At 42.2% G+C, this 25,140-nt stretch overlaps 1 protein-coding gene across 1 annotated transcript in view; it reads right to left on the bottom strand.

Moving 5' to 3' along the window:
* CHAT (choline O-acetyltransferase) overlaps positions 1 to 21,863 on the bottom strand; it is a 50,907-nt gene extending 29,044 nt beyond the window's left edge. Inside the window, exons 1-6 of the mRNA XM_019556357.1 lie at positions 21,726 to 21,863; positions 15,317 to 15,508; positions 13,461 to 13,579; positions 9,665 to 9,718; positions 4,852 to 5,032; positions 3,880 to 4,057 (exon numbers count right to left, since the gene is read on the bottom strand). Coding sequence (XP_019411902.1) covers positions 3,880 to 4,057; positions 4,852 to 5,032; positions 9,665 to 9,718; positions 13,461 to 13,579; positions 15,317 to 15,508; positions 21,726 to 21,788 — 787 coding nt within the window. The 5' untranslated portion in view covers positions 21,789 to 21,863. The remainder of the gene's footprint in view (positions 1 to 3,879; positions 4,058 to 4,851; positions 5,033 to 9,664; positions 9,719 to 13,460; positions 13,580 to 15,316; positions 15,509 to 21,725) is intronic.
* Positions 21,864 to 25,140: the final 3,277 nt, after the last annotated feature.

Below are 25,140 nucleotides of genomic sequence, written 5' to 3'. Positions count from 1 at the left end.
TGTTTTGTTTTTTGGAATATTGAGATCTATGAAATTGACCCATTCAATTTCAGATTTAGTAATATATTTTTTTTAATTTTTTTTTTTTACCTTGGTGTCACTGGTAATGGTTTGGCATTGGTTAATGGCACAGTGTCATGGGAAAGAAAATGTTGACAATTTTTATGTTGGATGTGACCTGTTGAATTCACTTTCCAGTACTGTGTATCCTTCATAAATTATAATCAAAGGACAGTTTGGGAAGTGATTAGGAAGAAATACATTTGGATGAAATAGTATAATTTGCATAAGTTGCAATGTAAAATGGGTATGCCCTTCTAGCATAGGTTCATATTATATTGTAAGCAGAGACTCTGGAGGAGAACATTTGCAAACCAGAAAGGAAAAAAAAAAACAGATGTGGAAGAAACTATGAACAATCAAACAAAAGGAGGTGACATTCCAAAGGAAATACTTTGTTTCTGTCAGAGGTTGTAGTTATATGTAAAAATTTTCACTATTTGTTGTATACAATGGGGGAAAACTCTTGTGTTCAGCAGGCTGAGTGTTTGTATGGATTTCAGTGATCTGTAGAATGGGAAACAAAATATGAAAAGCTGAGTATTTGATTAGAGTAATTCTGCATTTAATTGAGAGTAATTAACTGTCCTCTCAGTGAGATGCAGGTACCTATATTTCCTTCTTTCCAGTGTCTTATTAGATACCATAGAATTATCTATAAATTTTAAACATATAGGGTGCTTCTACATACTGTCCTATGGTGATGTTATTACTGCACCATGCTTTAGTACTTTCTTTTGGAAGTACTAAAGCACAGCACAATAACCACCCATACTGTACCGTGTGTGGCACAGTTATTTTTAGCAGCTAATTCGCTGTACTGGTGTGCTATAATGAAGGAATGCTGCTATGGCAAAGTAGCTGCTGGTCACATGTAGACATCCATAGACACTATGTCACCACAGCACAGTGTTGTGACAACATAGCATTATGTGTAGACATACCCATATAGAAGGAAACAGAGCCTAGAATTTTAGTGAACTTTAAGCAGGGAGTATTTTTTTAAATAATTCTGAAATGAGGTTGGCTGCTCCAAACACAATTAGTAATTTATAGATAAGATTTATTTCCATATTGTATCTATAGAATTCCATACATTTTGAATACTAAAAATACTGTAGTATCTTGAACTACACCATATATTTTCCTTCAGTGAAACCTATGGCAGTACTAATTCAACAACTGACAGTAAAATTCAACATGGAAAAGTAAAAGAGGTGATTTTGACTTCTGAGGACAGATTCTAAGACTCATACTTTCTGTCTTTGAGGGCATGACATGGACTAACACTTGCATGCATCACTAGATGGCTTTACCTGTGAAAATCCTGTTTGCCCAAATGGGTTTGCATCTCTGTTCCAATTCCTCCACATGCAGATGCTGGAATCTATTACCTGAACATGCAGGTGAAAACACTTGAAAAAGTTGGCAAGAATAAAATTGCATGCCCAGGCACAGAGGCTGATTTTTTTTTTTTTTTGTCGGGGACAGTCCAGGTTCCAACACTTGGATAAAGTGATGGATATCATCATAAAATCATTTTAAAAACTGGCCCGTAAATAAAATGTTTCACATTCATTCTCCTCTCCCCCTTGCACCTGCCTTTCCCTATTTTCTAGAGACCCCTTCTTTGCTACTAACTAGAATGGAGAATTTCCTTTTAAATCCCTTGGAGTTTCTATGTTTATGCAGTAATTTATTTACAGACATATCATAAAAACCTTGGTGGGCCAGTCAAAAATTTTAGAGGAATGAAGAAGCAGAGTATGAAAGAGAACTCTGCAAATAAGCAATTTCAGCAAAGAAAAGTGCTAAATTCTTAGTCAAGAGATTGACTCAGTAATATTAATGGACTGGAATAGATGATCAGAGTCCCAGGGAATCAAACTGGAACCAAGATGGGCATTCCAGCAAGCTGGCAAGTGCTAACCCAGTACAGTTTGCAACAGACACTGGTCCTAAATATAAGTGAATGATAGTGTTTGTGAATGGTGGTAGATTGACAATTCCTGCATATTTCAGTTCTATGTTCACATGACAGATGCTCAAGGAGAAGTTAGGTTTCAGTATTCCTCAGTGACAATTCTCTTTAAGATCATGTCCCTGGGGGATCCTAAGTGGATAAAAATTCAATGCACCAGAATGTATCAGCACTAAAATTTACTTGAGTTCAGGAATGATGATGTCTTATGCAAATATTACTTTGTTTGTACCTTGCCAGAGCACTGAAATATCCAAAATACTAGTATTCTTGGCTAGAACCAGAAGCTGGTGTAATTTACTTGATTTTCTTTTGAAGTCACTGGACCTACTCTAATTTACACATGTTGAAGTTCTCAGTCATAGTGAGGAAATTGCTACTAAAAAGGAGCTCAGTAATTCTTCAACAAGACTTGAAAAATGCAGAGAATGTTCCAATCCTTGATATTATCATGAATTAGCAAAAAGTTACTACCTGCTCATAAGTTATAATACACTCATACAGGAAAGATAATGATTAAATTCCATTTCTTTAACTTGGTTGTGATGAGGAGAGTGGGTTGTGTATATGTATCTGAAAAGCTGTTGTAAGAAAAGGGTTATGGAGAGAGAGAGGAGGGAGCGGAGCAGGGCCATCCTGGGGGGTGAGGGGTGAATCAGGGGAACCACCCCAGGCCCCATGCTTTGGGGGGCCCTGTGGACAGTGCCGTACAGACTCTGCACTCTGGCTGCTTGCCACCCCCACACCCCCGCTCCGCGCTCTGGCCACTTACTATCCTTCCCCCTCCCTGCTGCACTGTGCTCCGGCTGCTCACCACTCCCACACAGGCTGATATGCCCCAGGCCCCACACACCCCTAGGGATAGCTCTGGAGAGCAGAGACAGAAAGAGAGGAGGGAGAGGAGAGAGAAAGAGAGAATATCCTTCTCAGGGGAATATGTTGAAACTATACATTTTGTGAATTCGATGCATTTGTAAAGTAAAATAAATACAGCATAACTTCATAAATCTGGCATCCTTGGGACCTAGCACTTGCTGGAAATTTGAAAATTCTGGATTTTTGAAACATAAGAAAAGTGCATAGCTTCGTGCTGCCTGGCCGGCTGTACACGGGGTGAGGGGTGGGTGGGGAAATCTTGCACACAGCAGCTGCCACCGCCATCCACCACCCCATGTCACCGCTTCACATGCGGCCACTGCTACTCCCCTCTCCCCATTCTGCGAATAGCTGCCTGGAGTACACTGCTTAAAAAAGGTTGAAAACCCCAATGTAGTGTATTTTTAAAAAGTGCTGGACTTTTGAGAATTCTGGAATTTTGTAAAACTTATTTGTGAAGTTATACTGTATGTTCTTTGTAGTATCTCTGAACAGACATAATGTGAAGAATTAACATTTAGGACTGTCCAGATAGCAAGATGAACAGCGAAATTTTCTTCACCTTGCTTAAGTTGAACTCTTTCAAGCTTCAAATGTTAAAATAGCTAATACTTTCTAAACTTAGAAGGTAATACTATACTCATCATTACACTTTGAACATGAAGAAAGAGACAAATCACAAAACCTGATGAAATGTTCAAAATTTATCAGATAACGATGTAGTATGTAATGATAGAGACTTACATGATGCATCCCCTAGAATACTGCAGAAGATTCAGAATCATATTTGTTGCTTGACCATATGAAAAAATATCTGAACGTTTACAAGAACTGAGCTTTCTTTTGCTAAAAGAATTCAACAATAGAGCTTGAGATTATATACAAGTATTTGCTGTGTGGATCACTCTAAAAGAAGTGGTTAGGAGGAAGATGAGGAGAAGGTTGGGATTGCTGCTGCTAACCTTTCATTAGGATTGTCCTGGCTTCTGCCCATTCTGTTCTTCCATCTGTTGTCAGTAGACCAATAGGAGGCAGCCTCTCTTCTTCATTCTCTGCCATTTTTACTATCTTTCGTAACTGAGTGAACAGATCTCCCTCACTAAGACGGCGGAAATTAATGACAACATCCAAAACAAAGAACTGGAGGGAAATTATAAAAGTCAGGAAGGTTACACGAAAGTTATACTGAACTCATTAATGAATAAAAATCTTACTTAATTTGGGATTCCTTGGAAGTGCAGTAGTTTTGCACAGTGGGAATAACACAGCAAAGGGAAGTGGAGTCATAAAACAATGGGACTTGATAGTATGTTTACTGCTTTGGGGATTTTACTCCAGGAGCGACCTCATTCATTTCTGTGGCATTATTCCTGGTATACATTTGATGTGAGAGTCAAATAAGGTACAGATTATTTGAATAACATTTAAAACACCTGACAATTTTAAACCAGGAAGCATGTTAATGATATCCTAGGTCTCAGCTCTTAAAAACAGCCTAAGGAATTTCCCACAGTAATTCTACCACATTTTGACCAGTGTTATTCATTGTAACACTTGAAAAAAAGCAAATCTTTGTTGTTGGCGTGAACCATATTACATTAATGTCAGTGACTTTAAATCAGTGTTGCATGGGCTCTTCTCTTCCTCCTAACTTTAAAAGTATACAAGTGAAATGTCCTTTCTTATTGCATCTGCGTACTCTGAGTATAATGTCAGTAAAGGAGGCTAACAGTGGAAATATTTTGTTGAAATACTGTCAGTGCACTGTGTGGAGGTAGAGGGAGGGGGGCAAAGGGAGTGCCTGGGTTTCAGGACTGATGCCAGTGCAATTATCTGTGTATTTTCACTGAGTTCCTTGATTTGTTACTGAACAATAAAGCTTAACAGATTTATGAAGGAATTATGAAGTGATATACATACAAAATGCCACTCACCTGATTATTACAAGCAACAATGATGTGCTCTGGTTCTGGCATTACACTACTTTTCTGGGCCACAAGAGTGTCTTTGGTATGTCCTGGAAGACGATAGGAAGAAAAGAGTCCATAGTATTGCTTCATACAGAGAGGCTGACCAGACAGTTGTCCACGAGCAAAATCAACAGGTAAAGCATGGCTGGAGAGAGAGGGGGTGGTAGGGAGGACAAGCCAGAGAAAGTGGGAGAACGAGAAGAGGGAGAGAGAGAGAGAGACAGAAAGGAAAAGAAATCTAATCTGTCCTTTGTTCTGTTACCATTAGATCAGGTACAACACAAATTGAATAATAAAACAAGATTACAGTATGAAGAAAATGGATGAATTCCCATACCAAAATTAAATGCATAATTCCTGGCAGATTCATGCATATTCATCAAGCAACTACATTTACATCAGTGGATATTGTGCTGCAGATGGAAACAATAGCAGGGCATGCAAAACAATGACTGAAACATACTATGAATATACAGAACACTTGCACTTTTCCTCATCTATTTTGTAATCTTTTAGTATGTAGCCGCTGCCTCTCCAGAAGAATGCCTGTTCCTTTTCTCCAAAAACTTTAAGGACTCTGGGGTGAGAGTTGGGAGCTTTTTTTGAAGGGACTTGAAAAAAAATTTGGCATGAAAGCCAGCAGACCAACTGAAACAGATATATAAGCTAGAAGAAAATGATGGGTACTGGAAACCTAGGTCAGAATTGTCTGTCCTCATCTCTCGGAACTAGTAAGATAGAGGGAAATCTAGATTATAAGGGAGTCAACTAATCTTCCAACCAACTCCACTTTTTAGTCCTTTTTATGACTCGTGGGAAAATTAAGTTAAGCAGCTAGCTCCATCCCTTTACTAGTATAGGTATGTGACAACAATGTATGCTAAAAGTGCCTTCTTAGTGACCTGAAAAAAGCTGGTTACTCTACTTCTTTCCTTTTTTGATTTTAGTTTATAGAATATTGTACTGGTGGCATAGTAGGCAATAATGGGTTAGCGGTAGGAACAAGAATGCACGATGCATGGTTCTGTGGTTGGATCTCTAGACTAAGACTCGGGCTCAATTCCTAACTTTGCTACAGAATTTCTGTGTTATTTACTTCCTTGGGTAAATTCTAAGTTCTTCATCATTAATAATATTTCCCTTCCATCTCTTGTTATTGAAGTTGTAGCTCTTTGGGACAGAGGCTGTCCCATGTTCTAGAACAAAGCATAGCACAGCAGATTCCCAATTTAGGAACAGTATTTCAGAAATAGTAAGCAACAATAATAATGAGAGGAGATAGTAGAGTAATATGATGGGTTGTGATACGAGGGTGCATGCGTGTGATCATCTCAGGTACAGCACAGTCAACTACATTGATCTAATAGAAAACTTGTGCAGATTTAGTAGATTTTAAGCCAAGGCAGACAATTATTTTGGCTGGAGGGCTGTTTAATGAGTTTTGGTGAGCTATCGAGGGCCGCAAGGGTAGCCCTACCCCTCCCGTTCCCTGGTTGCTATCTTGGGACCAGAAGTTCCATCCTTAACTCCTAACTTTTGCCACTGGAAATCTGTCCCCTTGCCCTAGAAGTACTCCTTTTGGAACAGGGGGAGAACTACCATCTTGGAATCAAAAAAACCTAATGTATATACTAAAAATCAGACATCTACAATAACATATTCTAATTTTATTTCAAAAAATATTTTTGTCCTGATTTGTGTGTGTTTTGTTTTGTATGTAGAGGTGATTGCATAATAGCTTAAAATGAAGTCTTGCTCTTGTACATTGTGGGGGGGCTGTGGGGTCATGTGGAGGGACGTGGCAGAGTATGGGTGTGTGGGTATGGGGGTTTTTTGGGTTGGTGTGGGTGTATATATGTGGATGTGTGTGTATGTGGGCTGTGGGTATGTGTTTGGGTATGGTGGGGGCCTGTGTGTGTCCGTGTGTGCAAGTGTGGGGAAGGGCACCACGTGGTTTCCAGCTGCATTGTGAGACTTACAGGACTCTGGCCCTGTGCCTTCATGTAGGGCTCACAGCTAGGGTGCCAGAAACCCTGTGTGGAGGCACGGAGATCGCCCAGCCTGATGGTGCGGGACTCTCCACAGCTCCTGGCACTGCCGTGCTCTCAGGCCAGGCTGGCTCCATGCGGGTCCTTGTGTTACAGCCGGGAACCATGTGGCACAGGGCCAGCCTCTGGCTCCATGCCACACCACGTGGGTCTTGGCTGCAATGCTGGGACCTGCATGGAGCTGGCCAGGCCTGGCCCTGCAGCGCACAGTTCCCTGCTGCAACATCAGGACCTGCACAACCAACCTGGCCCATCCTGTCCCAGCCTGATGGCTCAGGAATTGAGCGCTGCTGAGCCAAGCCAGCTGGCTCTGTGCTGCGCTACATGGTTCCCACCACTGCAGCCAGGAACTGCATGCCACTGGGCTGGGCTGGGCCAGCTCCATGCTGTGCCATGCAGCCAGGACCTGTATGGCATGGCACAGAGCTGGCCAGCCCAGCTGGGCACCTCCCAGCAGCACACAGTTCCCAGCTGCATGGCTGGGACCACAGAACACAGCAGGAGCTAGGCCTGGTTCCTGTGGTTCCCAGCTAGCTGCTGCTGGCCCTGGCCCTGGGACTCTGTGGTCCTATCTGCCCACTCCCTGCCACTTCCCCCACCCCCCGCCACCACTGCCCTTCCCCTGCCACTTCCCTTCCTTCCCCACCTGCTGCCACCACTCCCTCCCAACACCAGCCCACCTGCTCCTCCATAGCACGCAGTTCCTGGCTGCATGGCCAGGACTGCAGGATGCAGCAGGAGCCAGCCTGGCCTGACCTGGCCCGGCCATGCTGCCACAGTTCCCAGCTGCAAGGCTGGTACCACATGGTGTAGCAGAAGCCATCCAGGAACCATGGGCACTGAGCCGGACCAGGCCAGGCTCCTGTTGTGCTGGCGATCCTCCCTCCCCACCTCCCTCTACCTGTTTTTATCTGAGTTTCTATTCCTGAATGGAGGGATGGCAGAGGGACAGCCCCATGGTTGCCAGGCCAGAAACCTCTAAGCAGAAGCTTCTGGTTGGGGGCTGGGGGTGAGGTGGGGTGGCGGGCCTTGCTGTTGCCACTACTACCAGCTCCTCCTGGGTCCTGCTGCTGCTGTTGCCTTATCATCTTTAATAGGCAGCCACAGGAAGATAATAATTAATTTTCTAAATTTTCCATGAGCCCTGCAGGCTGGAGAGAATGGCCTGGAGGGCTGGATTTGGCCCATGGGCTGTATTTTGCCCACCCCTGTGTTAAGCTAAGAATTTATTTATAATACTTTGGTGAGAGGTTTTTTGTTTGTTTTTGTCTCAATATACTGTCTTTAGCAATTGTATGAAACCACATACTTCGTGAAGTTATGAACTCTTTTTGCATGCCAGTTTTCTATGTTGCATTCACTTGTGTGGTGTTCCAAAATAAGGTAGTAACGCACTGACTATCATGCTGTTATAACTGCATGATAGTGGAAGGATGATAATTATGAGGAAATATTGTATTTGTTAACCAAAGGATGATAGCAATAGTAGACAATAATAGATAAAAGACTAAAGAATTATTATTCATCTGAGGCAGCAAATACTGAGATAAATCTTTTTTAGATCAGGAGTCAAAATATGAAAGAAAAAATGTTACCCCTTGCTAATGCAATGTGCATTCCTAGCTTGTCTCAGATGAATGCCATGCTGTCATGTAAAGATGTAGTGAACTATATTAATATGCAAAATTATAACTTGTCAATGCTTGTATTTTTAAATATTCAGGCATAATATGACAATAGCACATGATCTTGAGCTCTGGTGGAGGTTTATGAAGAGCTGTCAAACTCCTTTGAAGTGAAAATTCATACGCTCTTTCCAGTGTATTTTCTTGTATCCAGTTCACAAGTATTGAGGACTTAGCTTTGTCTTCTCCAGGCAAATAATGCTGGCATGATGTAAGAGTTCTTCCTGACCAGCAACTAAAATGTTCTGTCTCCCCCCACACAACAAAAGCCAATATACATGACAAATCTGCTAAATCAATTTCTTTGATGGGTGCATTTCAGTGGTACTTTTGAAATGTTGTTTACAGTAAAACATGCCATATGTATGTATATATGTGGCACAATACTGTTATTAATGGAACACTTATCAAGGAATTATGGAATTTTTTTTTCCAAGGCTGTATCTTCTACATACAATAGAAAAAGTGGAGTAATATTTTTTAATTTAATACTAGTGGTTGAACCTTGAGGGGGAGTGGGGGGTCTGTGAGGGAATCTTTTCTGATGGAATTTATTATAAGACTATAAAGATGTCTCCTAAGAGTTAACCATAGGAGAGAAACAAAGATCTGACATACAGGGAATGATTTGGTAATTCTGAGCAAGTCTCTCAAACTAGACATTTTAAAATAATATGCAGGAGGATTGGCAAACTGCTGCTCTACTGCTGTACATTGATCTATTGTTGGAAGGCATGGACTTGTTTGCATAGGTCTGGAACAGTTACTTTAATCAGATTTGTGTTGCACTGTAGATTGAACTTTATATCTTAAAAAAGATAACTGGCATGCCTTAAGAAGAATCCTTCCCTCTCTCTGACACGTCATAGTGTAATAATAAAGCAAAAGTATGTAAAAAGTTGTCAGAGCTACCATTCATTAATTACATCAGTTCCAGACATTAGAACAGCCCAATGTAGTTGATTTTGAACACCTCAAAGCCTGCTAGAATAAGAGCTCTTTGTGCTTTTCTTCAGACAATAATTCTATTTCCAAACTACTTACGAATCCAATAAAGCTTTATAATCAAGCACTCCAGAAATGAGATTGGCTGCAAACCTGTAAATAAGAGATGGAAATTACATCACTTTTCTGACATGAATTAACTCTCTACTACTCCTTAGAGTTTTCAGTATGAAACTGAAAAGGCTCCAAAAGAACAGTTACACTCTGGAGAATGAGTGTCTCTGTTTTGATGAGATAAATAAGTCTTCTAACTTGACTAATTACACACTTCCAAGCATAGGCATTTGTCGACTAAAGATTACTTAAGGTTTAATCAAAATTATCTGGATTGGATACTATATGAGGATACTTGAAAGTTGTTGTTTCCAGAATGAGAAAAGTGGCTGTATATTTGATAAGGTACTTAACACTGGCTTCATTATAAAAGCATATAGTTTGTTTGAGTCCCTGCTGTTCTGAAAAAGATATTCTTTTTCAAGAGTTGTAGGGTAGGTACATCACTTCCTGATGCTTTCCATTTACTATGCTCCTGAATAGGATCCTCTATGTGAAAACTGTTTTGTTTGTTACAGTATGTGCATTAGAAAAATGCAAAGCAGAGTTTCAAAGAAAACAATGTGCACAATAAATCTATTCAGTTATGAGAAGAGGCATTTATGATAATGTTTAAAATAGAAATAGAATTTAAAAAGACATGGCGTGTTGTCAAGGCAAAACATTAAATAGTACCCGTCAGCTTCAAGGTTCTGGTTGTTTTTTTAAAACTATAATAGTATAAATCCATACACAGTTAATTATTTTAGTAATGAGCAGCTGGAGAGTGCTAAAAGCAAAGAAGAAAACTACAATATTCAAAGACAGACTGGCTCTGCTTTTGCGATTTAAAAGTAAAGGTTTAGCAAAGGTTGAAAAATTGAACTTTTTTTTAATAGTGTCTGGGGCTGTATATTATGTATTTGGCTTAGTTTTTACTTTTTAAAATAAATTTAACTTCTCATATCTCCATGCAGGAATATGGTCAACTAAAAAAAATGGTGGTTGAATAAGGATGCTATTTGAAGCAATAGGTCTCTAGAGAGCTTGTATACATTGTTTATATATTTGGTCAAAGAAATTATCAAAATGTAATTGCATTTCTTCTGGTTAAGGTTTTTGCAAACACTGGGCGTTTCTACACAAGACACTACTGTGGACTAGCATTGGTAGGCACTAACCATGATGTGACGCTACTGCACAGTAGTAATGAGCTACTGCACAGTAGCTCATTACCACTGCATAGTAGCACCTGAAAAAAAAAAACGTGGGTACACTACTGTGCAAAAATGCATGGCTGGGACTTGCATAAGCAAGTACTAAATGACTGTGCAGTAACAACTGTGCAGTCTGCCATTCGTGTAGATGCAGCCACTGTTGGCTAATGAACCCTCTTTCCCTTATGATTTGATTCTAAGTAAACTCTGCTGGTTATGCATAGAGTCATTCTGCATGAGACTCACAAATGTCTTGCATTATAAAACTGAATTTCAAATTCTATTTTGTACACTTTACAGCATTCTTCTACATTAGTCCATGGTCCTGATTCCAGATAGAGAAAGACCATATGCAAAGTCTTTATTAATTAGACCTCAAATATATTAACTCATCTGGGAACACTAGCTGGGAAGAAACTGCACTGTGCAGGCCATTGTTCCATCCTAATTTCCAACTCTTTGGGACAGCCACTGTCATTCTTTTCTCTTCACAAAACGGCCTTCCCTCGTATGATGGTTATGTAGGCACTGCCTTCCCTGCAGGGTTAAAACAGTGATTCCTGAATTTTTTATACCTGAGCCACATTTTTGTCTGCATTAAAATTGGTGGTGGGGTGTGTCTGTGCGTGCGTGCGTGCGTGTGTGTGTGTGTGTGTGCACGCACGCATAATGCGTTCAATTCCCCTGCTAGAAGAAATTATATCTGTATTGAGACCTACTGTTTAAAAAAACACCTCTGCATCTTTTCTGAATTTCACAGCACCCCATTTGAAAGAAATCATTGAGTGGGATATAAATTCAGAAAAGATATGGAGGGGGGCCTTGAAGCTAAGAAAATGGAGAACCACTGATATAGCTGGTGCTGAGGCTGCTTCTGCTGGGTCTCTCATGCTGACAGCCACCCCTTGGCGCCCCTCCTGCCAACCTTGGGAGCATAGAAAGAGCAGAAGGGATGAGTTAGGCTGCAAAGTTTAGCTCTGTTGGTGTGTCCACCCACCTGCTTACAGCAAAGCATGGTACTAGGAATGTTCTTGGGGGCAGAGGGGTGATGCAGAGGCTGCCTGGGGGCTGTGAAGGGCAGGACAAGGTGCCAGCAGCAGTGGCAGTCCTCAAAAGGAGCAGCTGCAGGTGCTTTTGGAGTAGCTATGGCTGGCTCAAAGTACTGGTTGTGGTAGGAGAGCATTTACTTTCTCTCACAGTGGATCTTGCAGTTCATTTCCATCACTCTCCTGGCACTCTAGCATGCCATAGCACACCCTTTGGGAATTTCTGGGTCAAGTGCATATGAAATGGCATTGTCATGTGCCATTTCAGCTGTTTCCAGCTTTCTTAGGGTCTTGCCCTTGATTCTAAATTAAACACTTACTTTTAGAGAATCAGACCTCATATACAATGAGTAACTGTAGTGGATACCTACTGAATTTGAAATGACATGATTCTAACCTCCCAACCCACTCAGTATGGTTCCTGACATTCTGGAGGGGAAAGCAACAAAAACAATATGGCCTTAGCCAATCTGGCAGTGAGGGTGTAAATACAGTCCCCATTGCCCCTGATACTCATGGGTGAATTGCCCCTCTCCTGCACCACTTCCATTCAACTCCTGCTACAGACTCCCTACATCCTAATATAACCTGAATGCTGGCCATTCAGGGAGCAATGACTTAAGTACACAATGGCCTGCCCTGCCAGCATATGGGTAGTGGGGAGCATATTATCTTCATCAATGGCCCCAAAACAGTGGTTTATAATTATATTGTTGCAGTACGTTGATACTAATCCTTTCCAGTTGGTTTCAGATTGATTAAATATTAGCAACCTTAATAACCTTTCTTCATGCTGGTGTAGCTTTAGGGTTCTTGGGAAAGATGGGAGATCGGGCAGCATACTAACTTTTGCATTTCCATTTTTCCCTACTTATCAGTGTCCAGGAGACTAAATTGAACACATTTTTTCTTCTGAAATGGCACGGAGACCTCAGACTAACCTGGCTGATATACAGGTTTTTGCTACAGCTCCCTGAACATGTCTACATGTGCCCTTGATTGATCACATGGTACTGCTGCACAGTCATTTAGTACTTGCTTTAGTGCTTTAGCAAGTACTAAATAACTACGCAGTACCCACTGGTAGTGCAAAGTCACGGTGGCTCACGGTTATTTTTAGATGCTTCAGTGATGTTCTATCTTGCGTAGATGCACCCACTGACCTGTAAGTGTAGCAAGTTAGACACTGTTTCACTTTAAGCACTATCAAGTACATTTTCCATCAAGTACATTAAGGCTTAGGGGAAGTACCTAATAAGCAGTTTATGATGATTCACAAATATTCCTTGTTTTAAAAGTTCCTCAACTTTATTTTGTATTTTTATTTATCCCCAAAATGAGAAATGTAATGGCAATTTTTTCTGTGAAAATCATAATTTGGACTACGTATTTCTGTATAAGTTACACTAAAGGTTGTTGGAGAATAGTTTGATGATCAAAACTATCATTTCATTTTACAAGCTAATAGTCTCTTTGTCAGAGTAGCAGTTTTAAAGTATTCTTTCATTACCAAAAGCTTCAGAGTTTTTAAGACATTACCTTAGTTGGTCATTTACATCCTTGAAATACTGATGAGGAAAGATAATTGCTGGACTGGAATTTACTGGGAGAGCCAACCGATTGTTGAGATACATGTCATCCAACCAGTAGTCAAACACCTAGCAAAAGAGGACAACATATCTATGTGTTGCTGAGTATAAGAAGCAGTATGTGTCTGTTGTATGTTAGGTTGGTGGCATTGCATCACATCTGTTTAATGGAGCCATTGATCACTTTCAGTCTGGAGTCAGTGACCTCACTTCAGTCTAAATCAGCCACAAATCCATACTTTTATCATTCGATCAATGGCAATTAACAGTGCATGCCATTAAAAATTAAACAAGTATCATATTGTGGTATTTCCCATATTTTCTATTTATTTCTTCCATGAAAAAGTATTCTCTGAATACACCATAAGATGTGATTAGTTCTGAATGATGTTTACTGCATTTTCAGCAGATGGGCAGAATTTAACCAGTATAGACTTTCCTTATGGAGAAATTGGCTGATATTGCTGAGATGCCATTTTTATTATCATCTATTGATCACTATCAATATGCTTTCTATGATGCAGTACACAGAAGAAATATCCCCAAAGAACTTGTAGTCTAAGGCTCTATTTCTATGGCTAATGGCATGTAGATAGAATACTGAGCTTGTACAGACTTGCCTAATATTTGTGAGTGGTGGAATCCTTTCAGTTCACTAGTGCACAAGGGGTTCATCTACACAAGACTCAGTAGAGCAGTTTACTGTACAGTAACCATTTGAGTCTACATGTGCACATGCTTACTGTGTAGTGAATTGCTTTAATCACAAGTAAATTTGCTACCTGCAAATGCAAGTAGCAAATTTACTTGTGATCAGTTACTGCTCCCGGTCAGCTGGCCAGCAGGGGGCAGGAGATTGCTCCCTGCCCCTGGGACCTGCCACTGGGGCAGGCTGTGCCACCAGAGCCCGGGTATGGACTATATCTACCTGTCCCGGCAGCAGGGAGCTCTTATCCCCCTGCTCCGAGATCATGATTGGGAGGGGTGGACAGTGGGCTGCGAGATCCTTATCTTCCAGCCCCAACTTTGCCATCATAATTGGGAAGCAGGGGGCTGGGAGATCCTTATCTCTCAGCACCGGCTCCACGATATGAGGCCAGCACTCAGAGACTCTTATCTCCCAGGCCAAGGCCCATGAATCAGGCTTGGGCTGGGAGATAAGGAACTCTCACTCCCTGCTCCCCAGTTGCAGGGTTGGGGCTGGGAGCTCTGTGCTGGCAGGGGATGGGGAGCCTGTTGCCTGTGCAGCTCCATGATATAATGCACATGTAGACACACCTAAGGAGTTGCAAGATCAGGATTTAAATTATACCCATGGTAACTTCAGAAACAAAACAATGACGCTTAAACTTTGAAAAGTGAACCCCCGCCCAAATTTCCCTAAAAATTTCCCTTAAAAAGCCCTTCTGCTTGTAATGAATAGCTTCCACATAGGGATGCAAAATTCTATTGTCTGCCATAGTCTGCAGATACTCTAAAACCAAATATCTCATATCTCAACCACATTCGCTTTTTACTTAATGAAGTGTTGACCTGGAAACCTAACAATAACATGAACATTAATACTTAAAAAAAATATTGCTAGCATTTTGGAAAAAATCCCACCCATCTGGTCTAGGTGGTAAAAGCTAAATAAGAACACACAGCACCTTTTCTCACATTTGACCCCAGGACTTGATTCCAGACTGTGACCTGACAGTAACATTTTTCATATAAATCGATGATCATGTGCAGAACTTTAAAAATCATTCTTAAACAATCATGCTTAACACAAGACACTCTCTTTCAAATCCTTATTTTGCTTACCCAGTTTCCAGACTTCTCTCTTCTTTCTAGAAGTTTTTGCTGTAACAATTCTCCTAAGCCTTCTGCACCTCCAAATTGTTCCACTATGGCCTCAGTCTTCCTAAATTGCCCCTCTGGCACCAAGTGTTTATTGCACTTTAAGTACATGTGTAGGGTCTGGTGCAGTGGAGGGACAGGAAGCTTGGGCAATGTCTAATGATAAAAAGACAGAATGGTAACTATGGTAACTTTATACATTTGTAAAGTGTCTTTGACTTTTGTGTAAATACAAGAGATAATGTAAATATTCTGGAGGAATATATGAATTCAGGATGGGTCTTGGCATTGAGACATTAAACCTGAGAACTGGTGTACAATTCAATTTGTCCCCCTCCCCCCACCCCCGCTTTGCCTTTTCCTTCAGAAAAGGTTTCAGTTTCATTGGGAAGCTTTCCTTTTGGAAGTTTCTTTATCTGAACAAATTAGGGTGGCATAAGTGAGTTCTAACAGGTTACTGGTATATTTCTAGGCTTCACAGAATTTGATTTTTATTTTTTAAATAATTTTGACTGCCAAAATTTTATGTTTATTTTTAAGTATTTATTAAGATTTTATTGATTAATTTTTTCAGGATTGCACAATATTGGGGATTTTTCAATTTCTGTCAATTTAAAATTTCAGGATTGCATGAAATTATGAGTGTGGGGGGCAGACAATCTTAGTAATGACAGTATATTGTTAAAAGCTTTATAAAAGCACATATCAAAATATAAAAAGTAAATATCCATAAATCATACCTGCTTTAAATCATTCTATTCATTCATCAGGAAAGAGTCAGGCAGGTAGGGACCAGAAGAGGAGAGTAATGACACTCCTAGAGCTCTGGAAGCATTGGGAGAGGCAGCAGCTGCCCTCAGCCCCTTGTGCTTAGCTGGCCTGGTCTGGCCTAGGCAGGACTCCATTGTCACCAGGCTGGAGCCTCAAATACTCTATGCCAGTGGTTCCCAAACTCTGACAGATTGTGCACCACCAATTTTAAATGATATAACCTTAAGTACCACCAGGTGGGTGGTGTGGGGGGTGTATGGTAGGGTGTGTGGGGGGCTGTGAGTGTGGGGAAGCATAGGGTATGTTGGGGGGTTGTGTATATGTGGGGGGTTATAGGGTGTGATGGAGGGTGTGGGGTGTGGGGACCCCCTGCACTCCCTCCCCCATGGCACAGCAGGCAGGGGTGCTCAGGGCACCTGGCGGGACGCAGCTATGGCCAGCACTGCACATTGCAGCGAGGGTCTCATCCTCCGCCGGGCAATTTATTGCTAGCATTCTCCACACTTGGTGGGCATGGGAGGGAAGCCCTGCCTGCTGGAGCTGGCTGCCTTCCCCGCCCTGCAGATTTGCACAGCTTCCCTCCTGTGCATGGTGAGTGCGTGTGGGGACTGCTCGCTGCACATGCATGTGGGGACTGCTGCAGTGGTCGAAGCCATGCCCCGCTGGGCACATGCACCAGGCACAAGTTCCCCCTCTTGCCACTGCCACGTACCACTGACAGGTTGTCTGCATACCACTGGTGCTTTGCATACCACAGATTGGGAACAACTGCTGTGGTGGGAAAAATGCAGCCCGCAGGTCAGATGTGGCCCTCCGGGCCATTCTATCCGGCCCGCAGAGCCCCTAAAAAATTTAGAAAATTAATATTTATCTGCCCCTGGCTGCCTGTCATGCGGCCCTCAATGGCTTGCGAAAACTCAGTAAGCAGCCCTCCACCTGAAATAATTGCCAGTCCCTGCTCTACCCTCTTTCCCCCTCTGGGCTTTGGAAAGGATTTTTTTTTAAGTAGCCTATCTCCCTCCAGCCTACTTCCTGCACCTGTAAGGCAGCATCTAATTGCATAATTGATGAGTTATTAGGCCGCCCATTGCTTTACTCTTTAATGCCTCTGGCCTCTGTCCCTCCATCTCTTTCTTCACTGTTCAGTAACTGGGATAAAGATTTCTTCTTAGAGTTCCCTTTCTATAAATGTTGATTATTACCCATGGAAATACTTTATTTTTCATCTGTCTGTAGGTGTGAGGTGAAATTGCCATTTATAGTTGTTTAGCGATAAAAATTGAATCCTGCCAAGTGTATATATCTCTAACTAGCACTGCTTTTGTCACTGTGGTGCTTAAACAGGGAGTCACTGTAATGTGTCACTTGAAAGGAGCTGCTTCAGGGATGGTGTAATGGAATCAGAAGCTCCTGTTACTTTAAAGGGTGCAGTAGGCTAGGTTTGCTGTGTAAGCAAGCTGCTGGCCAAGGCCAGCTGCTTGAAAGTGAACAGACTAGGAACAGCAAGGATAGGCACTACCATTAGGGAGGGATTACCTTGCAGCTAGCTGCACTGCAATTAGCAGCTAAGGGGCAGGATTACTTCCAGGCAGCCAGCAGGTGAACGGCTGTAAGCAGTTGGATTAGCCTGTGGCAGAGGGCAGGCTGGCCACCACCCCTGTGTGTGGCTGGGAAGCAACATGATCAGAAGGGGTGGTGCTTCGGGGCACATAAACAGAGTGCCAGAGACAAAGCAGGAAATCTGGTCTAGCTTGCTGCAGGGAAAGGAACTCCTAAGGAGAGGGGCTGTAGGAAAAAGACTGGCAGGCACCTAAACTACCTGAGAGAGTTAAGGAGGCAGTCTCCCTAAGTACTATAACTAGGGACCTACTGAAATTGTGGTGAAAGTGGGCTGTGTGGTGACTCCTTTAATCCTACAGTTTCCCCTGTGCACACACCCTTTTCCCCTGCCACTGATTGGTAGAGGGGCCTCACAGCTTTCACCTGATTGGTGGTGAGGCAAAAGCCGCGGTTTTAAAATATGTTGTGACTTTTGCTTCTCAGCCAGTCAACAGCAAGCAATGGGGCTGCTGGAGCCTCTCAACCAATCAGCAGTGGAAGGCAAAAACCGTGCTGTATGTAACACCATGGTTTTTGCTTCCATGCCAATCTGGAGTGAGCAGTGAGGCTTCTTCACCAATCAATGGCAGTGAGAGGGTGTGTGGGGGAAACTGCAAGATTAAAGGAGCCATTGTGTAGCTCACTTCTGCCGCAATGTTGGTAAGTCCCTAACTATAACATCAATGGAGGCATGGCAGGTGAGGTAGAAAAGGGAGAGTAACCTGAGGAACTGAAGTGGGGCAGGAGTAGGTTGGCCACTGGGAGGTATCATGGCTACTCCTGGGGCCAGGTCCTGCTACAGATGGTTTTGATGCAATCTGATGGGGTGGAAGCTATCTATTGAGGAGCATAGTTAGTTGGCTATGCCAGGGGTGCTCTTCTGGCTCACAGGCCCAATCTAGCCCCATGTCATCCAGCCTGCGGGGCCCTGTATACTGGGTTGGGTCTGCAGGGCAGTGCAGGGCTTGATCCCAGTGTGCAGGACCCATATGGATCCCTTGGAGTCCAGTCCTGGTGCATGGGGTCTGATCTGGCCTGCAGACTGTCCCATGCCTTTTGTATGGCTTGTGGTGCCAAAATGTTGAGCACTGCTGTGCTATGCCATAATATATCAGTGGCAGCTCCCAACAATATTACTTTTGTTGTCATAATTTGGGGATTGAGCAGTAGGGCTGTGCGAAATTTCGCTTGCTGTTTCATTTTGACACTGCTTCAATTTGTTTTGAGCTTGAAACAGTGAAATTGAAGTGAAACAGAAGGCTTCAAAACAGGTTTGAAATGAAATGAGGCCAGTCGAAATGTTTCAAAAGTTTCAAAGCCAGCAGCCCAGCTAGGTGGTGAGCAGGGGAGGGGAGGGCTGCACTCACAGCAGCTCTGCGCAGCCCCATGTGGCTCAGCCCAGGGAGGAGCACAGCCCTGGCTCTCCCTCCCTCCCGCCACTGGGCTGTGCTCCTTGAGGCTGGTGGAGCCAATTGGAGAGCAGTGCTGGCTCTGCCTGCCTCCTGATGCCGGGCTGCGCTCCAGTTGGCTCCAGCAGCCCCATGGAGCTCAGCCGAGTGGCAGGAGGCAGGCAGAACCGGGCTGAGTTCCACGGGGCTGAAAGTCACTGTGTACCCAGCCTGGTGCAGCCCCTGGGCTTCAAGCAGCTGGGAACCCTGTCCAGGGGCTGCGCCACGCCCACCTGCATCAAGCTGGGTTCCCAGCCTCTTAAAGCCCGGTGCAGCCGCTTGAAGCCCGACCGCTTCAAGTTCCCAGCCACCTGAAACCCAATCAGAGCGCTAAGGAGGGGAACTCACCTGGGCTCAGTTCCCTTCCCCAGCTCCATTGCAGCACTGGGGAGGGAAAATGAGCCGGGCTGAGTTCCCTTCTTCAGCCCAATCCCAGTGCTGGGGAGGGAAACCCAGCTGAGCTGAATTCCCTTCCCCATTCCCGTCACAGTGATGGGGAGGGGAATTGAGTTGGGCTGAGTTCCCTTCCCCAGCTTGACAGAAACGAAACAGCGTTGAAACAGCAAAACCGTTTCGATGAAACGGAACGGAACAGGGTTTTTGAAACAAAACAAAAATGAAAATGAAACACTGTTCCATCGAAACAGATGTCAAAGCAGAATGCTGCTATTCCCACAGCCCTATTGTGCATCTCTTTATTTTATAATGTAGAATTAATTGCAACGAATACCATCTTCCATTTAAAAATAAAAAAGGGAAGAAAGGCTGGTAGGAAAGATATACAAGGATCAATGGAAAAAAGAAAAACTGTGAGGGATTCTGATCTACTGAAAATCCAAAGTGCATTTTTAGAAAGGGATATATCTGCATCACAGCTCCTTATATGCATCTATTAGTATTTATTATATGGTGCAATGTCTGTGAGGTCCTGCTTTTTTTAATAGGTATTTATTTATTTTGTTTTATTAACATGCAAACTTCAGATTTTTCCCCCATTCAGTATACTACAAATTCCTTTATAGCAAGCTTGTTTCATTAGCAGAGGGGTGGGAGCCAAGGATATCTAAACTCCAATAATAGTCAAAGTCACCAAGTAAGGATCATCATTTTGCTTTAGTTTCCCCTTTGTAAAACATTGATAATAGTTTCCTATTAGGATTCTAATGAAATTAATTGTTTGACATTAATGATGATTCCTAAGAGGATACACCTAGACTGTGGTGGCAGGTGACAGAAGAAGGAGCATGGTCTCAAGTTGTAGCAAGGGAAGTTTAGGTTAGATATTAGGAAAAACTTTCTCACTAGGAGGGTAGTAAAGCACTGGAACAGGTTACCCAGAAAAGTTATGAAATCTCCATCCTTGGAGGATTATAAGATCCAGCTAGACAAAGCCTTGGCTGTGATGATCTAGTTGGGGGATAGTCCTGCTTTGAGCAGGAGGTTGGACTAGATTACCTCCTGAGGTCCTTTCCAACCCTAATTTTCTATGATTCTATGATTTTAAGGGCTAGCTTAGCCTGGAAGGCATTGAGTGTATCATATATTAAACAGTAATAAAATGTTCTTTATGGGCATCTATACATGTGATGGAAGTCTGCTCCAATGCATGCTAATTAGCACACGTCAGAGCAGACTTGATTAATTAAGTCTGTGGAAGTATGCTAATTCGCACTCTCCAGCAGCCCCTGCATCACATATATTCTGTGTCCCTGCATTTCAAAATGGTGATGGGGGCACTTTAACTAAAGCTCATTGAATGAACTTTAGTTAAAGCACCCCTGTTGCCATTTTGAAGAACAGGACTTTGAATACATGGGATGCTGTGGGCCCTTCAATTAGAGTGGTTCTGAGAGCCACTGTAATTAAAGCACCCTGCTCCCCCACAGAGCATGTGTATAGATGTCAAAAGGTTTTGTCTGTTTCATGCACAACATGGGCATACCTCTTCCTGTACAAATTTAGTAGGTCAGTTGTGATGAGTATGCAAAACTTTATCTCTTATTGATAAAGTTTTACCTCTGGTTTGACTGCATTTTTTCTAAGGTGTATTGCTGTTAATTCCATTGCTTTACTGAAACATTAACTGGACGGATATCATACTAGCACATCTAAACACAATAGCATGCATCTAATTAACACATTTTTAGCTTAAATTTCCCAATGCAATTAATCAATTATTTTAACATTTTTACCCAGCTCTCTTGCAAATGGGTTGTGTGTGAATGTTTTGATAGACCTGTACAAAAAAGAATGAATACTCAGTTATCATGAACCTTTGTGTCTCAGCTTCTCCAGTGTAGAATGGAGATTGTAATATTTAACTAACTATTAATCCTCTCAGGGGTGTGTGAGGAAGAATTAATGTTTGTACTTTGAATATGAAAAGTACTGATAATACATCAAAGTTCCTGATGCTAGATTGTTGCTGGATACCAATGCTTCCCCACAAAGAAATGAGTTCTGGAGTAGTGCTTGTATTTACCAGTGAATTTCATTTATAGTACTCCTATACGCAATCAAGTTTTCCCTATTTTGGTCTAGAATCAGTCACTTACAGTCTCATCTTTGCTGCATGCATCTTTCGCTATCTTCTGGGTGGGTTTTTCTAGGACAGGCATCCTTGCATTTCTTTTGATTTTTTTTTATTGAGGACAGAAATTCAAGCCACTTGGGGGCATTTACCAAGCTGCATGCTTCAGTTCTGGAAATAGAAAAGATTTAAAGTCAAGTCAGTAACCATTATTTATAATGAAAATACATACAAATAATATTCCCTATGCAAGCATACATTGGAGCTTCAGAATGTAAAACTGAAGAAAAGTAAAAGTATAATGTCTCAAGCAATGTGAATTGAATCCTGTGGATAATACTTTGGCATTCAATCTGTTGCATACCTAGAAAAGTCCTAGTGAACATAAAAAGGTCTTTTAACACAGTTTATTTTGTCAGTTTAGTTTACCTCAGTGTGTCTCATTTCTGCACACAGTCTGTATACTATCTGTATATGTAAGATTTACTACTGATATAGTTACATCAGTAAAACTCCTTAGGCAGATGCAATAATTATCTGTCTAGGTGCAGTATATGGCCCTATTACCCTTTTACCTGAGCCCTTCAGAATTCTTAATGTATTTATTTTCACAGCATTCTTGAGAAGTAAGAAAATAATATAATCTCTATTTTATAGGGGAGGAAAATATGGCAGTCACTAAGTAACTTGCCCAACATGACAAAAGAAGTCTGTGGCAGAGAAAGGAGCCTCTGGTCTGGTGAGTGCCCTGACTGTAGGATTATAGCTATTACTTACAAAAATGCATTATGTTGGTATTCCTGATTCTCCTTCCTAAATGATACCTATGTAAGGATTTATACCCTTTTAACTGTCCAGACCAGGCAGGCACGCTGTTTTAACTGTATAAGTGACTGTCTTGTAAAGTAATGGTACTACTGCTACAGTGACTTTTTAAAGATAATTTGGACAAGAATTTATGGTGTATGAAGGTTAAGAGCTTGGAATGGTATGGAAAGTATTGTGCATTATCACCCTCACATAGGTGTCTCATCTTTGCTATTCCTGCCTTTGGCCTCTGTACAGTTCCACCAACATGTCATAATTTGCACATCCTTTTCTCATCCTTTTCTCATTCCAGTTCTGAATATTTGCTGAGCATATGGTCAATTGCGCTGTGCTTTGAAGTAGATTTTATAACATAGGTAGAAGTCCACAGGGTACTGGAGTAAAAGTCACAAAACTCTATTTTGATTTGTTATCTTTTTAGGATTTTAGTTCTTCATTTAATAATACCTATTTCCCCTGGTGAAGAGCTGCATTAACCCAAAGCAAGATTCAGTTTTCTCTGGAGTACTACGAAGATCTTACCAAATGACTGAGAACCTTTATACTTCATACTTTTATATTAATATATAACTATTTTCCCATCATAATATCCATTGAAATTTATGGAATACATAGCTGTGATACATCAGACCCTAATTTCCTGTGTATGCTAAATATCAATATACTAGGTTCAAATGTAGTTTCTTTGGAACTGCTGTAGATTGCTCAGAGGAAACACATTTCATGTGCTTTTCAATGAGACGTGACTCTTGTTCTTTTTCTGTTGTTTCTTCTATTCTGCAGTAATTGCCATCTAAACTCTAAGTATGTATTAGCTCTTGCCCATGGAAAAATAAACCAAAGATAAAGCATCTGAAGTTAGTAAAATCAATATGAAGAAACAGCATGTGAGAGAATACTGTTTTTGCTTGTCTTTTTTATGATATGTGTATAGTTGGAGACTTGTTTCAGTAGGAAACACTGTTAAACTCCCATAACTTGCATAACATTGCCCAAGGCAAAAATTACCACCAGTGATGGAAAATCTTAGAGAAATATAAAATGATTTCAGTGTTACTCAGGTGACTGAAAGGGACATTGGCAAGGTTTTTAAAACAAAAACTAATCCTGTTTTTTGATTGTGGCAGACAAACGTTCTCATGCTACTTCTCTAGTTAACTGCGTCTGCGAGTAGCAGGATACTGACCTTTACTGGAATCCTGCAGTGTTTGCCATACTTCAAAGTAACAGTGAAAAATCTGCAACAGATTAATTTGTTCTTTAGGTAAATTAGAGACGTGGACAGATAGGGCTAATAAACTGATTTGCTTTTTAAATTTCCAACTTATTATTGGATTAACTAGAGAGCTAAGTCATATCAGTTAAAATGACCTCTTCCAATTATTACTGGAACTGTAGTTTTATGCAAAGATCCCACAATGTGTCAGGCTCATTCTCTTGCTGCTGTCAAGAATTTACACTTAAACTGTATAGTTTTATGGCTATTTATGTAGGAAGAACTATAGCCAGAGACACTTAATACCTAATTTAGTTATCTGTTAGTTGCATGTCCTTGTCTACTACATGTGACCTATGGAGAGCATTTCAGCAAAGCTTCATGATCTTTTTTTCCTGTTGGAATTTCTTCATTTTTTTTATGTAATGCAGGGGAATGTAAGTACTGAGAGGAAATTATGAAGGAGAAAATTTTGGTACAGCTTTAGCACAGTGAAGTCACCCAAGCCATTTTGAACAACATTGCAAGGGAGGAAGATAATTCAGGGAACAACCTGTATTACCTGGGAAGATAAACGTGGTGACCTACTGGGTCTTTTACATTTTCTTGACTGTGTAATGGCAGGGCCTATCTCTCTCCATGCTAAGGTGTCCTGTTCCTCCAACTCCTGTTGACTTTGCAGAAGAACTGCATTTGCAGGTAGACACAGAGGCATCCCATGATGTGCCCAGCCAGTGACAGGGCAAAGGAAATGAACACCTCCAGTGTCTGCAGAGTCTTGGGGAAAGGTCCCTTGAACAGACAGGTAGGCTGAGAACTACTAAGAAGAGACCCACATCAAACCTCTTGTCTTAGTGCCTTTCCTTGCAAAGGATCCCCCAGCACTCCTATACCCTGAGCAGGACTGGGACACACCCTTGTGCTGGGGTGGGGAGAACACCAGTACAATCCATGGCTGAGAGTTACCCACAGATTGGGGGGCTAGAGATGGCAAAAAAAAGTGGATGCCCAGGCCTTCAGCGCCCACACAGGATTTGATATGGTGAGGGGCTGGCTGTCTCCCCTCAAAGGCCCTAGCCTTTCTCCAGTAAATCCCATGACCTTTACAGGAGCTGGCTGGGAAGGAGGAAGTGGGTGGCCAAAGCTCTCCAGGCTGAGGGATTTCAAGCAGGGAGGGTGGCAGGAGTCAGAGCTGGGGCATGGAGCTGGTGTCCTGGCAAGCAATTCACCTCAGCTCTGCCCCAGCCAGCCCCTTAGCCCGGACTTTTCCCCGCTCCGGGGCGCCCTGCCCCTCCGCTCCCAGCCCAGCCTGAGGGGATCTTGAGGGGCAGCGAGAGGCCGAGCAGCCTTCGGGGCGGGCAGCTCCCGCTCGCAGCGCCGCCGCCGCCAGGGGTGC

Source organism: Crocodylus porosus, unplaced genomic scaffold, assembly GCF_001723895.1.
Source record: "Crocodylus porosus isolate Cpor-Errol unplaced genomic scaffold, CroPor_comp1, whole genome shotgun sequence".
NCBI lineage: Eukaryota > Metazoa > Chordata > Crocodylia > Crocodylidae > Crocodylus > Crocodylus porosus.
This window is presented reverse-complemented; position numbering and strand designations above follow the sequence as displayed.